The sequence below is a fragment of the Oryzias latipes genome, chromosome 11 (assembly GCF_002234675.1).
Source record: "Oryzias latipes chromosome 11, ASM223467v1".
NCBI lineage: Eukaryota > Metazoa > Chordata > Actinopteri > Beloniformes > Adrianichthyidae > Oryzias > Oryzias latipes.
Genome location: NC_019869.2, coordinates 21078620 through 21093921, shown reverse-complemented (window position 1 = coordinate 21093921; position 15302 = coordinate 21078620). Strand labels below are relative to the sequence as shown.

At 41.5% G+C, this 15302-nt stretch overlaps 1 protein-coding gene across 3 annotated transcripts in view; it reads left to right on the top strand.

Moving 5' to 3' along the window:
• The first annotated feature begins 3344 nt into the window (after positions 1 to 3344).
• phf14 (PHD finger protein 14) overlaps positions 3345 to 15302 on the top strand; it is a 58248-nt gene continuing 46290 nt past the window's right edge. For 2 of the 3 annotated variants that reach the window (XM_011481152.2, XM_011481153.2), the window contains exons 1-5: positions 3345 to 3465; positions 5375 to 5485; positions 7633 to 8351; positions 9588 to 9720; positions 15123 to 15282. In XM_011481152.2, the coding sequence (XP_011479454.1) occupies position 3465; positions 5375 to 5485; positions 7633 to 8351; positions 9588 to 9720; positions 15123 to 15282 (1124 nt within the window). In that variant the 5' untranslated portion in view covers positions 3345 to 3464. Of the gene's footprint in view, positions 3466 to 3516; positions 3960 to 5374; positions 5486 to 7632; positions 8352 to 9587; positions 9721 to 15122; positions 15283 to 15302 lie in introns of those variants that run through there. The other variant, XM_020707279.2, reaches the window with a different exon arrangement.

The following is a 15302-nucleotide window of genomic DNA, read 5'->3' as shown; positions in this document are numbered from 1 at the left end:
CATTTTCTTGTAAAATTTTCTTTATTTTTTTTAACTGCATCTTCTTCTAGGCCTCCCCTGCTGATTTCCTCAACTAATTTTTTCTTTCTTTCCTCCTCAATAAGTTTTCAAATGTAATTTCCTTTCTTGTTTTTCTTTTTTTTTTTTTTTGCATTTTTTAACTCTTCATTTGTTCTGTTTCCATGTGGGTGAACCAAAATAACAAATTTCAGTAATAAAAGGGCAAAAACGTGTTTCTCCTGATTGTGAAGTCGCTTTGTTTACTCCCAAAACACACTGAACCAAATCCAAAAAACTTTGCTGCAGATGATTTTCTTGTAAAGAGAGGCTCTGCTGTTGGTCTGTGATGTTCACAGCAGAGGGCAAAAGGTGGAAGATGAAGATGCTGATTGTGGTGATGACTGCGATGGCTCCTCTGATATCACCATAGGGTTCCTGTGCTCAGCAGAGCCGTCGATCAGGATATCAGATGGAATGATTTCCATCAGAATTCTTAGATTTTGCAAATCAGGATCAATCTGTTTATGCTAATTTTTCTGCTCACGTGTATTTGCCAAACAGAAAAAAGTCAAAGGATGAAAACAAGACCCTTCAGTCAGAAATCAAAGAGCAAAGATACAGACAAATGTGGATGAGAAGGAGCTGAAGTTTAAACTTCATACAACAAGGCGGTGGCGTGGTCCACCTCTAATTGGAAAATCGTTGGTTCAGTTCCTTCCTTGCCCGCCCATGTGTTGGTTTTTCAAAAACTTTTAACATATTTAAGGCAGTAGACAAAGTATTTTTCATTTCAATTGTACATATGTTACTTAGATTTTGGATCTTCTGGTACAACCTCCATTTTGTTTTTGGACAAAAACTGGACTGCCACAATATACAGTTCTCTCACTTCCTATGGTCCTAAACAAATACCCCTGACTCTTTTTTTTTTAGTTTTCTTTTTAGTGGTATGATCACTTTTCAGGAGCCAGTCTATGAAGAGGATTTGAACTTCAGGGGAGCTTCAGTCCTCTACCATCTGGTGTGTCAAACTTCTTAAAGTGAATGTTGGCAAAATGGATACATTTTTGATAGGCCAAAAAAAAAAAAGCTCATCCTGATAGCCATCCACCCATGAAGAACATGATGAAACTGCTGAGCAACACAACTATCTGGATGTACTTTAGAACTAACTGGAATTAGGATAAAAGCTGATGTTTTAAAAAAAAGAAAAAAATTCTGTCAAGACTCTTCTTTCTTGGAAATTCAGCTCATTTGACATGAGCTGTTTTTTATCAAGACATCTCGACTGGTTTTATTTTTCATGCGGTGCTTTGCTGCGGGTGAAAGCTTATCTGTTAAAGATAAAAACTGAATTAATATGTTGATGAAGAGGGCTGGTTCAGTTGTGGGTCTTACCATGGAATCACTGAAGGTCACAGCAGAAAAGAGGCTGAGGTTAAAGTCAGAAATGGCATTGACACTGTGAAAGCCAACACAATAATTTAAAGGGACTTTGAAAGCAATTAGTGACATCTCTGCTTAAGTCATTGTAGTTAAGTTTTGAGTTGTTTTTCTTCTTCTTCTATAGCTACATTTTAATGGGGTCTCTCATTGCAGATTTTCCTGATGTGTTGACTTAAATTTACTTGCATATTTTGTTTTTTTTCCACCTGTACTTTTTCTTTCTGGTATTCAGAAGAAAATACTATCAATCGGCTGCACGCCTTTTAACAAAAACCAGAAAGAAGGAGCACATTACTCAGATTTTGAAATCTTTGCACTGGCTTCCAGTCAGCTTTAGGATCGATTTTAAGGTTCTTTTATTAGTATACAAAAGTTTAAATGGAACTGACCCCATCACTTTGATCAGATTTACTTTTAGTTGATGACCCTCCCAGAGCCCTCAGGTCCACAGGTGCAGGTCTGCTGGTGGTCCCAGGTCAGAGGTCAGAGCTAAAACCCACGTCAAGGCCTCATTTTAGCACTGTGGGCCTCGCCTGTGGAACAGCTGAGGATGTGAGGGCTTCATCCACAGTGGAGGTTTTTGGGGAAAAAAACTTAAAACGCATCTTTTTAGTAAAGCCTTTACATAGTTTTTACTTGTCCACATGTTTTCATTTGATTTTAAAAATCTTGACAATAAATTCGATTAATTTTTATTGTACTGGTTGGGTGTGTAAATGTTGGGTTTTATGTGTTCTTATTTATTATTTTTACGATTATTTTTAGTATTATTTTTACTATTTTAACTACTATTTTTTTTTTTATCTTACTGATATCATTTTTTTTTTATGGGAAGCACTCTGACATGCTCTGTAGCATGAAAAGCGCTACACAAATAAAGCTGAATTGAATTGATTTATATTGAATTGAATTAAATCTAAATGGGTTACTCTTAATTATCCCTACTATAGTTGTGAATGTGAGTGTGCATTGGTGTGTGATTGTGGCCTTTTTACTTCCTTACGACTCTCAGAGTCTTTGCAATGTGTAGGGTAAGGGATTACTTTTACCAAGTAATCTGTCATGTTTTACAGTTTTGAACTTGCACCACACTGTTTTTGAGGAAGCTTTAGTCCTTCTTAGTTTGCAGCGAAATGTTCCACATTTTGTAAAAGTCAATTATGGCGAGTGTCATCCAGGGATGGTCACAAGTCTCATTTTGCAATTCCACATCAAGTCCTAAAGCTTATGTGGTAAGTAAAACAAATATTTTTCAATAAACTACCTTGAACAAGTTGTGGGGACAAAATAACTGGCTGTTGGTGTTTCTGCATCCTCAATGCAAAGAAATATATAAAGAGAGGATTTTATTTTAGTTTGAACAGCAATGTCCAAAAAATAATCATAAAAATAAACAACTGTTTAAAGCAAATTTTGAGCATTCTATTTATAACACTGTGACATCAGCAAAACTTTCCTCCAGAGATGCCACAATTCTTGGCTGAAAACCTGATCATTGGTTATACCATTGAACCGAATCATGCGAAGGTGTATTGTTGTATGCCTACTGCATACAATTAGGTTTAAGTTTGAAGTGTCAAATGTATATTTTGATACATATAAAAAAGATTTATTATTTCTTGGCTCATAGCCAATTAGAAAAAAAATATATGTATTGAAATAAACAAATCACACATCAAACTGAATTGAAACCGTGACCAAAAAAATATAGGTTTAAACCAAATCGGGGAGAAAGCTGCTGTTGCATCGCCAGATGTGACTGAGGCTGCAGGAGATCCTTCCTGCACACAACTTTAATCTCCTACACCAGTGTAAATTAATGACTAACTTCAATTTTAAAAATTCACTTGATACCAATAAAGTATTTTGGAACGTCCTCCTGTTTGACATCACATCCTTGCTTTTGGTCCCTGTGGCAACAACATCCAAACGCGGCGTGACGTCACTGCCGTGCTTTCCATTGTCCACACCATAACATGAAGTAGCGGGGAGCCTCGAGCCTTTCCTGCAAAGTCTAAAGTGGGTGTTTGTTATTTTTTTTTGTCAGGTTTGGATTTTATTTAATGTTATTTTATTTAATGAGTTGGCATTAACAGCACTTGGAAGTGACACTAACCCCGGCTAACATTTGCACCGCTGTTCAACACTGCTGAAGGCTAGGCTAACGAGCGAACGTTGCAGCTAGCATCACCGATTTGTTCGTCTTTCTGTGGCTCTTGCGCTGTGGTTTGTTCTCTGTCGAGCTTGGTGTTTACTCTATAACGCTGCTGCTATTTCGAAGTGTCATTGAGCCCCCTAAAAGACCCGCTTAGTTAGTGCGAATTGGGCTTTTGTCGTAAGCTAACTACGGTTAGCCCCATGCTCGGTACGGGGGCCTCCGAGTGACAAGAAGGTATGAGTATTTTACGTTTGTGACCATACTGGTCCCAGTCGGGACAGTCGCTGGTCTTTTGTTTAACAAGCAGCGCAGACGAAAGGGGCTTTAACGCGGGGAAAGGGAGACGTTATCAGAGGTAAACCCCGGTTTTTTTTTGTTACTGAACATCATGGGTCCAGTCGTGTGATCAACCGTGTCTGATCAGGAGGATTAACTGCGGTGTCCTTCCTTAACAGTCAGGTAGAGCATGCAGTTTAGACCGATTTGGGGCTCTGTGGTTGGTTATTGTGCTGACACAGCTCCGTTAAAAAGGAAGAAAGACTTGAAAAGCTTGTCTTTTTGGAAAGACCAACGTCTCACGTCAGTTGTTTGATGTCTGAAGAAAGGCTGAGACAGGTTTATAATTGTACCAGAAAGCAGCCACCTCAAGCCATTAAAGAGCCTGTGAATGAACCACAAGTCTAACTTTGAGGCAAACATTTATTTGTGTGTGTATAAGTAAGGAGGGAAGCAAAATAAAGCAAGTAAGCCAAAATAAGTCCTTCAACTCTAACTCAGATCATATTTTTTTCTGTTGTAAACGTTTTCCCATTGTTCTTTTTTATTGTGATTATGCCGTTTTTAGCCAAAATCCAAAAACCCCTGTCGTTTTTCTAGGACATAGCTTCTTCACCAGGGCAGTAATTCATTGTAAATTCACCTCTGAGTTGTGGGTGGGACTGTGGCGTGAAGTGAGCCTACCTCCATTTCCCATCATCCATCTGTTTACACTCTCTCCCACTAGCTTACAGCCTCTCACATTCTCAACTTAACAGAAGCGATGCAACAAAAATACCAAGCAATATTGGAGCCATCCAGCAGTACACTTTTAGCCAGATGTCAGCTCAGACAAGGAAAACAAAGACGTACATGGATCTCTTTGTCTATAAGTGGATTCATCAGAATGGAGCGGAGCAGGGAGCTTGTGGTTTGTTGTAATGGGTTCTACATCAAACCTACCAGTGGGCCAATTTTATCTGCTCTTTATTCACAATGATTTTAATACAGAAATACTCAGAAGGGCAGTTTTTAGCTACATTTTCTTTATATATGTCCTCCATCATGAGAAAAATGCCACAAGAACGTGTTACAAACACCAAAAACACAATTTTCCTTGGTCTGGATCTATAATAAATACAGAATTTAAACAGTGCTGTGACCTAAGGACCCCTCACTGTAATTTACAATGCCATCAGTGTCATTTTAATGTAAATTAGAAGAAACCAGTGTATTTTTTTTAAAACAACCATCTTGAGATATTAATAGTAGAGGCCAAACATGGGTCTAAATTTGCGGTTTTATATATTTTTCCTTACATTTGTCATTATATTTTTGCTAACTCTGCCAACTTTTTCATTTGTTCTATTTTCAAACTTTAAACTGTCTCAATTTTCCGTTTGTCGTCTTTTTCCCCCACATATTTTCTTGATTCACTAACTAAAGTCATGTTTATTTGCTTTTGTCGTGTCTCATCTGGCACCTTTGTGTATGTGTTGCGCTCTCTTTCGGCAGTGGACCGCAGCTTGAAGAGGCGGCAGGTGAAGCCGCTCGCCGCTTCGCTCTTAGATGCCTTGGATTATGACAGCTCAGACGACAGCGACTTTGAAGTGGGAGATGCTTCAGGTGAGTTCAGTCTTCCTCAGTAAATTGAATTAGTAAAGAAAAACAACAGTACACCTATGATTACTGCTGGTTTTCTGCATGCGTGGAACTTAAGAAACCCATAACAGAAGTTGGAGGGGAAAAATGTCCTCTGTTCTCTATACTTCAGTTTGTTGATGCCTCATTTATCTCCAACCAGAGAGCATCCATTAGGTGTCTACATCTGTACAATAGAAAGGGCTTCAGTTTTGCTAAAGAGCATCACAAATCTTTAAAGCCATAGAACAGTTGAGGACCAGAGACACCCGCGAATATGGATCTCCACCCCCCAGCCGAATAATGTCCATCACAGATCTTTACTCATCAAAAGTCCTTCTAAAAACATTGCTGATGCTTTGTAAAAAAAAAAAAAAAAAGAAGAAAAATTTCTCAACATAAAGAGTTTCTTTTTACTTTGTATTTAGAGCAACAGACTGTACGGTAGTGTACTTTATAACACACACTGGGAGTGTCTCTCTGGGCCTTAAAACGAGGAGTCAGTGCTTCCTTCTTCATTAGTTAAGTGCGAGATGGCATCTTCTTCCAGAAGAGGCCGGTTTCATCCATATTAAACACCTACTCTGGATCATAATTATTCTACGCGATTATCTTTCTCAGCGAATCAAGATATTTTCCTGCCGCTTGTGAGTCAGCTGATGCCATTTCTCCATGCAGGGACACTGGTAGCGATTCAGGAACCAACTGTGAAATATTCCTTCGTAGCCGTCAAGGAAACCAACAGGCCGCCGACAGGCCGCCTAATACAAGCGTCCTGAGTTGTGTCTGAGTTTTTGTGATGAACCGGAGAAGTCACGTGACTGAATACAAATCAGCAAAAATTCAAACGCGAATGAGTGGGAGAACACTGTGGTTTAAACTGAAGTGTGTGGGTGTTGTTCCAAAGGTTGGGCCCAACAGCAGAAAATGTTGGCTTATCCTAAAGTTTATGGCGTGGTTCAGGCAAAGGGTGGAGGGTCATAGAGGCTGCATCTTTAACGGAGTGCAGGAGTGTTTAGTAGGTGTTTCTGTGTGGACTTTTTAAAGTACGTTGTTCAAAATTGAACCACTGATTGTCATGTGTGTGGTAAGTGTATTGTAAAATATTTGTAAGGCTAATGTAAGTTACACAAATCTTGTGTGACTGTTGTGCTTTTATATGCAATTTATTAGTGATTTGTGTGTCAACTACGTAATTTTTACGTGAAATGAAAGTTATACATCGGTGGTACATGTTGGTCTGCTAGACATGCGTAGAATGGTCGTGGAATAGCACAAATTTGTGCGTGCATCTCGTAAAAAATCACGCAGAATTGCGCAAGATTTACATAATAATCAGGTATAAACTACATAAACTGCATAATTCTCAACCGACCAAAAATTTTGAACAGCTCAAGCCCGCAATTCACGTAAAGACCCATTGGCCAACACCCTCGATGGACATCTGCGCACATCGACAAATCACTAGCGCATGAAACACTTATGAATTATGCATGTTACGCATGTATCACAACAAAAACAAGATTTCACACGTGGAAAAACAGCAAAATGTACGTAGTGGCTGTATGACACAACCTTCAATGGCAGTTTTGATTTAGGCTTTTAGTTGGAAGGCTAATGTAAACCAACAACAGTTTCAATTTATTGTATTGTGTCCTGTTCCCGACAGCTGTCTCTTAAAAAAAATGTAATGGAGAAAGAATTTCCTTTTGCTTGTTAATAAGGATTTTTGAAAAATGACAACAGATGCTGTTTATTTTGTATTGACTTACATTATCTTTGTACGACACGTCTGTTGGGGGAAAAAAACTTTTGTATTAGTTTTTTTTTTATCAGTGCTGCTGCATAAAGACAATTGAAGTTCCTTACAAATGCAATAAAATTTCCAGTGAAAATAAAGTTGTTATAACAATTATTGTATCAAACAAACTAATTTCTCATGATAATTTTTTTATGTTCTCATTTATGTCAAATAAGAACACAAATCCTTACTTGATTTTTCTTTTTTTACTCAATCAACCATGATTGAAAGTTGTTTTTGGTTATTTAGTCCCTGGGGATTCTAACCTGCCTCTGTGAATTGTGTCTTTCTGCAGAGAATCCGAATAACTTCAGTTCTTTTCCTCTGTCAGGGTCGGACGGCACAGGGAATGGCAGCGATGAAGAGGGGTCCAAAGTGAGCGCAGACGGTTCAGACAGTGACTCTGAGGATGCGACGTGTGCAGATAATGGGATGGATGAGGAGGCAAAGAGCCTGCCTGCTGAGGACCCCTCAAATGAGGATGAGGAGAAGATCAAAGAGCAGCTCCCTTCCGACATTCGTGACGCCCCCTCTGCTGCCCCCAGCAAAGGTAAACGAAAGAGCAAGAAGACCTCTGAGCTGGAGCCTCCTGTCGAACTGGCTGCCTCCCCACCCTCTGGAGGCGGAGCTAATGCAAACGCAGACGAGTCTCTGGTTGAGCCCAAGAAATGGAATTTCCGCAGAAACCGGCCCCTGCTGGACTTCACCACCATGGAGGAGCTGAACGAGATGGACGACTATGACAGCGAGGATGATAACGACTGGAGGCCTACGGCAGAGAAGAGGAGGAGCAAAGCAGCTGCTCAGAAGGGGGGCATGGAGGAGGGGGAGGAGGGGGGCAGTGCCACCGACGACGATGATGACAATGACGATGATGAAGACGAGGACGATGAGGACGATGACGATGACAAAGAAGATGGCGACGACAACAACAACAGCAGCAGCGACAGCGACAAAGACGCAAAAAAACCCAAGAAGAAAGTGAAGAGCAGCAGCGCGTTTGATGAAGAGCTAACCAATGACAGTATGTCCCAAGGAAAGGGCAACGAGGTTGGTGTAGCTCCGCCCAAAACTTTGAGAAGTTCAGGTTTACCTTTGCCATGGTGAAATATTAAAGTCGAAAGTAAAGTACCAAGTTATGAATTACAGAAAACATCTGTTTAGCGTATTTTCCAGAGTATATGTCGCAGGAGCAAAAAACAAAAACAAAAAAACAAATAAAAGCATTATAAAAAAAGAAAAACAAAACATATGAAAATCGCTCCGGAATATAAAGAAGAAAAGTGCAAAGCTTCTCAAAATATTTACCAAGTCCTTCAATGTCGCACAGATTCCTCACCAGAACGTTCTTTGGGGTGTGGGGTGTCTTCAAAGATCCCGATCAGTATTACAGACCAGCATCTAAAGCAGGGATCCCCAAATCCAGGCCTCCAGGGCCGGTGTCCTGCTGGTTTTCCAGAAAACCTGCCTTATTTGCTGCTGATTACCTAGATCATGTGTTTAGCCAATTAGGAGCTTCAGTGGCAGGTTGGTTGGAAAACATGTAGGACACCGGGCCTCGAGGCCTGGATTTGGGGACCCCTGGTCTAAAGTAACAAACACCCGTTAGACCCAGGGACTATTGGAGACGGGACTAATTGAAAGATATACGGTATTGTGCATTTAAAATGAAAGCAATTTGCCAGTCACTGCTAGCTCCGTGGAGAACGTGGGGGTGTGTGTGTTACTCTGGGGGCAGTGCCGGCAGTGCAGACTCATCCTAGAAGGGGCTGTTGTCACTGGTCTACGTCACAATGTGAGAACCCACACATTTTTTTGAGTTGGGAGGGGCTGGTGCTCAGAAAACAGGTTTTTAGGGGAATACTCAGAAACGTGTGAATGTGGGATTTTGCATGGTATAAACCCTTTAAAAGTCGCCTCGCATGTGTTATTGCATTCAGACTGAGCAGCTTAATTCTGAAACAGCCTGATTCTTTTTGAAGACATTATATTCTTGTCCACATAACCTCCCTTCTGCGTGGGTTTGTATGAAGGTCTACCATTTAGAGGTTACACCATTGTGTTTGGCATTTACTGTAGACGCTGTAAGTGAGCAGGGTAGTGTCTATGTGTGTGAGGCTTTGTCAGCAGAACACACGGCCTGCAGTGAGCAGGGAACTTCTGACGACAGACATTGGAACGATTCCGCAGTTATCGTCTTGGCATCTTTGGAATCTGCCGGTCCAGAATCTGTGGAGACAGGCGAATTGCTTGGCCAGCTGACTTTCACTGTGCTTGTGTTCCCAGGATGCTTTGCTGGACCGCTCTCAGACGTGGAACACTCAGCACATTCTCATCTGCTGCGTTTGCCTGGGAGACAACAGCGAGGACGCAGATGAGATCATCCAGTGTGACAACTGTGGAGTGACCGTGCATGAAGGTAAAGCTGGGCGGCGGCTCTGGATAAGGGAAGCTTTAGAGCAACACAATGTAAAAATGCACTGTATACACGAATCTTCTTTTTTTCTTGAATGGCTGTGGGACTCTGGTTACAAAGTCTGAGATTTAAAAACAAATAGGTCTACTAAAACGAGAATCATATCTCGTTTGTTTGGGTTTCATCTGTATTTTCTACATTTTTGTAGCGTTAGCAACAAAGTATATTTTCATTTGAGTAATTGTCATAATCCATGTTCTCCTGGCTGGGACTCTGAATAATTGGGCCTGACAGTTGGAGCAGATTTGTTAGTTTGTTCTGTGCTGTTGGTAGGAGCTCCCTCGCATTCAGAGCCTGGTGTTCCTTAAAGCCTGCTGAAATGTTGCAGCAATGTAAAAATGCTGCCATGACGCCATGGTAACAGCTCAAGAACACTGAAGACACACCAGGAACACTTGATTAACTCTGCAGGAGTTTTGCAAGACCATCATAAAAACTCCATTGACTCTGCAGGAACGTTGTTTAAATGCACTAACTCGATACGAACACAACTTAGCTAAAAGAAGCTATTAGGGCATTCACCACAACTGTGCACAATTCTTGTTCTCCGTGCACAGAGGATCCTGGGTAATTTATGTTTTTACTAGATCATTTGGATGCGTAAGATTAAAAGTATAACAGAGTAAACTAGTTTTCACCTATGTCCTTAAAATCTACTTTCCTGCTTTTCCCCCCAACATCCATGTGATACCTGCTGCTAAATTACCCGGATGGGGCATGTTCAGTCAGTCAAAACCTTGAATTACCTGACTCAACAGTGGGAGGAGCAAAGACAGCTGAAAAACGGGTAGTACGGTATAGATCTCAGAACAGGAGATCAACAAAACATAAAAACACAGATTTAGAAAGAAATGGTATTTCTCATTTTAAACAATGTTGCCCTCAAAGGTTTTATTGTCAAATTCCTGGTTAACTTCAGCAGTAAACAAAATATAACATCACTGTTGCTTTGTAACAGTTTATAACAAATTTTAAAATCATTCCCACAGTTTTTCCATCCTCAAAGTTTTCCTGACTACAGTTACAGTTGATAGATGACAAAAAGATAGTAAATGAAGACAGCAACACCTAAATGAAAAAAAGACTCTGTCACCACTTCAGAACCCTCACAGTCCTTTAATCTAAACTGGCAACAGTGTTTCCAACATTCTTGTTTTTCAAACAGACTTTTGTTCATCTGAAATTACTACACTTCAGATGAACATTTTAGAGAGGTGTTCTGATTCTGCAACAGTATTGACCGCGAGATTTTTGTAGTATTCCTGTAGTATTCTTAAATCTATTTATATTACATTTTTTGATCAAATTGTTTACATTTAAAGCAGCATTTAAAGGTTTGGCCCCTGAACTGGAGATTTATTTATGTCCGGTCCCAGTAGTGCTTTCATTTTTTTTAGTTTATGTACTTAAAAACCAATATTATTTTGCGTTTTAGAGCAACATTTGCATTGCCTAAATTGTATTTTTACTACACTCTGCTATATTTATAAAGATCGCAAATCAGCAACTTCGGGACATCGCAAATACTCATACTCAGATATTTGGGAACAGATTGCAAATATTTGAGTATTCAGATACTCGTTACAGCCCTAAAAGGAAGAAACTTTGTTACTGGTTTTGGTAACTTCATTGTCATTGGCGCCTGGCATCCTCTTGCTCTGTCGCTTCATTGTTCACGTGTGGAGCTGTGATGTTGAAAGCAGAGAAATAGGATTCTATTTCATAGAATACCGGTATCTTGTATGAAGGACAAAGACACATTTCATCATCAGTATAGTCCCTGGCTCCGTGCAGAGACCATGCTGTGAACCTGACCTTCATTGAAACCCTCACAAACGCCAGGAAATTCTTGTTTCCAATGATTTTTTTATATCCATGTTTAAGTTCTTCTGTAAAGGTGCCTCTTTGAGGGCTTTGGCTTCATGGTTTTGACTTGTAAATGTCTTCCCCGACACCACCTTACACCCCTTCACTGTCACTGTGATCAACTGGAGTGGCTCAGGCTCCAGTCACCTCAAAGATGGAGGCCTGCTGGATTATGTCAGGGCTGGGAGCTGCTCTTTTATGATGCACATGTGGGGCAGAGTAGGAACACTTTAATCTTCGCTGTCCACAGGCATGCTGATACTTAGAGCAGGTCTTACAGTTATCGCCTTCGTTAGGCAGCCTGATATTTTCTTCCTCTGAGACACGTTTAATCTCCATCAGAAACACTGAAGGCGGTCAGCCCGGCACTCTGGGAGCAGTTGAGGTTTGGGGATGTGGAAAAGGCAGTGGTGGCGCTCGCGGCCAGCTCTTATCTGTCTCCAAGGACAGAAATGCTGCTCATTTTCCTGTAGATCTAGCTCTGTTCCTGCAGTAAGCTCAAGTCCTCTACACTTATCAATGTTTGATGGAAATTCTACTTTAATTCGGAGACTCCTCTCGTTTTGTTAGCATCATCTCTGAGGCAGACAGTGTGTCATCGCTCTCAGCTGCAACAGAACAAACCAGGTCCTCTGTTTGGCCTTGTTTGAGGTGAGGTGGGTTTCATCTGTTGGTGCAATTGCCTTTTTTCTCTCAAACGAGTCTTATGAACATTGGGGACTCCTCATGCCTGAAGCAGAGTCAGAGCAGAAGATGAACCTTATGCATTTTGTCATGGGGTACATGCGAGAAACTCGTGGATGCTGGTCCTGAGTAAAGAACACTAAATGTTTTGTAGCATAGTTTGTGTTTGAGGATGGATCCCTGCAGACAGCGATGAAAGTTTCCACAAAACTCCTGAACTCCGCAGTTATTGTACTTCTACATTCAGACAGCGACCCTCTGTGTGCAAACTGACTCAGATATAAAGCTTCCCTTTTTTCCTGCTCTGCATGGATCAATGAATATGCAGATTGGTGCCTGTCTCTTATCTTGAGCCGCTTCTCCCCTGCAGCCAGAGCCGCTGCAGCCAGACTCTGGAGAATGCTTGGCTACAGTTTGATTCTGGACTAACACATCTCATCATTTTATATGTGATTCAGGTAGATGAAGGGAGAAATGAGAGATTAAAGACGTTTATTTTAATAGTGACATCTGCATGTGGAGTCTCCCACATTAAGTCAAATTCTAAAAATTCCTTCGGGATTGTGAGGTTGGGGATGAGCAGGACCATGATGTTCCTGTGCTTTTCTCTCTGGACCCTTCCACCCTGTCTTACATGAAAGGAGGAGGGACTTCAAACAGAGGCAGCGAGCAGGACGCTGCATCTTCACGGAACTCAGATCATCAGATTCTTGTTCTCTATTCATGTCTTTGCTTCAGAGGAGCTGAGACGAACTCAAACGTGTTTGAGCTCCTCCTGTCTTTCACTTCTCCTTAATGGAGGACCTCCTGGAACTTGTTTTTCTCCTCATGTTTACTCGTATAACAAGCATTATGATCGCCTTTTCACGGTAGATCTAATTTTTTACAGCTAATTCAAAGCCACATGAACATATTGTACTACATTCTCTCATTTGGTTCTAAGAGCAGCTCCTTGGATGAGCTGACCCTCAGAAGGTCCCATCAGATTCACATCTGTCTGCTCAGACGTCCTGTGAAAAACCTGCATGCAGGCAGAACCTCCCCTACTTTCCGAGCTTGTGCTTTCAGTTAAGGATAATCTTTCTGGGAGCTCAGAGGCTCTCCTGTGGTCATCAGTTTTTCGGCAGCTTAGCTCATATTAGGCATCAGCTCAGCGGCCCCAGCCTGGTTTCTGGGTTCAAAGGGAGCTCTTAGATTTGAGGCTGAGCTGTTCCTCCTGCTGTAGCTTCAGTGTTCCAGTGAGTACCGGTAGATCTGTGACCTGCAGGAGCTGTGAGGAGCACTGGTTCCTGCACCCCTCCCTCCATTGAGGGTCAGACCTGCTTTGACCTTTGTTTGGACCGATGGCGTCCATTGTGCCATGGCAGTGGCTATGGTTGCTTCTCAGCTCTAAGCTTTTGATTTGTGAGTGTTTGCTCAGAGAGCCTGTGGGCTACTGGACTGAATCAGGAGCTGGAGTGTTTCCCTCCCCAACCCCCCCGGTCGAAGGAACAGCACTGATTGCTTCCCTCATTGGGGGTGAGGAGCATGTCTGCCTGGTGTTATAGCTGCCATAGAAACCACATCCGCCAAGTAATTGTTAGGCAACCCCAGAAAATGAAGAGGACAACATCAATGTGTTCCTCTGCTTCTTCTGGCTTGGTACCTAACAAGTGAGGCTCTGGATTGCCAGCTGTAGAACAGACTATCGGTCTCTGTGCTTCTTTGTTTCTGAGCACAATGTGGCTGTAGTACAGAGGAACTCTGAAATTGCAATAATGTAATAAAACTGATGATTGCAGCACCAAACTTACAACAATGTGGACCAGAATGAACAGCTTCTTCTTCTTTCATCTTCTGAAGCAATGAGTCGATGTTGTTAAAAAAGCAACTTACTGCTGTGAGAAACTGTCGATGTGATTAAGACAGAACAGACAATGTTTTGAGAACGAGCTGGTGTTGTAAAGAGTAGTTTGTGCCATCAAGAAGAGTTTCTATTAATAAGAGCAGTCAGTAAACAGTGTGTGTCTGGAATTACAGTTTGTGTTTTTAGGAACAGTCAGTTATATGGGTAACAGTTGGTGTTGTTAGGAACAACCAATTTCAGAATTAACAGTTAGTATAGTTAGGAACAGTCAGTTATATACCGGTAAATAACAGTTGTTTTCATAAGGGAACAGTCACTTTCAGGAGTAACAGTTGGTGTTGTTAGGAACAGTCAGTTTTACAAGTTATAGTTGGTGTCATTGAACCGACAAGAGTTATGAAAAGCAGTTGATTTTTGAACAGTTGGCTGTTGTGAAGAATAAAATGGCGTATATTAAAGAACAGTCGGTGTCACAAAGATCCATCAGTAAAACGTCTGTATTGTAAAGAACAGTTTGGGTTGGGAAAAAAGCCTGTGTATTAAAGAACAGTCGGTTCCAGTCGGTGTGACAGTTGATGTCACAAAAAAACATCAGTGAACAGTCTGTATTTTGAAGAACAGTTTGGGTTGCGAAGAACGGGAAAGTCTTTGTTATCAAGAACAGGCAGTGTTGCAAAGAACAATTAGAGTCACGAGGAAAAGTCAGTGAACAGTTCTGTCACAAATAAAGTATCAGAGGCTGAAGCCTGCGTCGGTATGAAACTTCCTGTAACTGCTAAGCTGCAGGCTTCATTAACCTGTGGTACACCTGAAGAAATTACAAGTGCTTTGCTCTACAGTTACAAATTCTCAGTGTTCGTCGGCGGTGTTACTCTGCATCTTGCAGTCCGAAGAAGGGAAAGTAGACCTGTATTATCTTAGCCTCTTTTCTCCCTTTCTGTGTCTACAGGTTGTTACGGCGTGGACGGAGAAAGCGACTCCATCATGAGCTCAGCCTCTGAGAACTCCACCGAGCCGTGGTTCTGCGACGCCTGCAAGAACGGAGTGACCCCCAGCTGTGAGCTGTGCCCCAACCAGGACGGTATCTTCAAGGAGACCGATGCCGGCAGGTGGGACGCCGATGACCCCT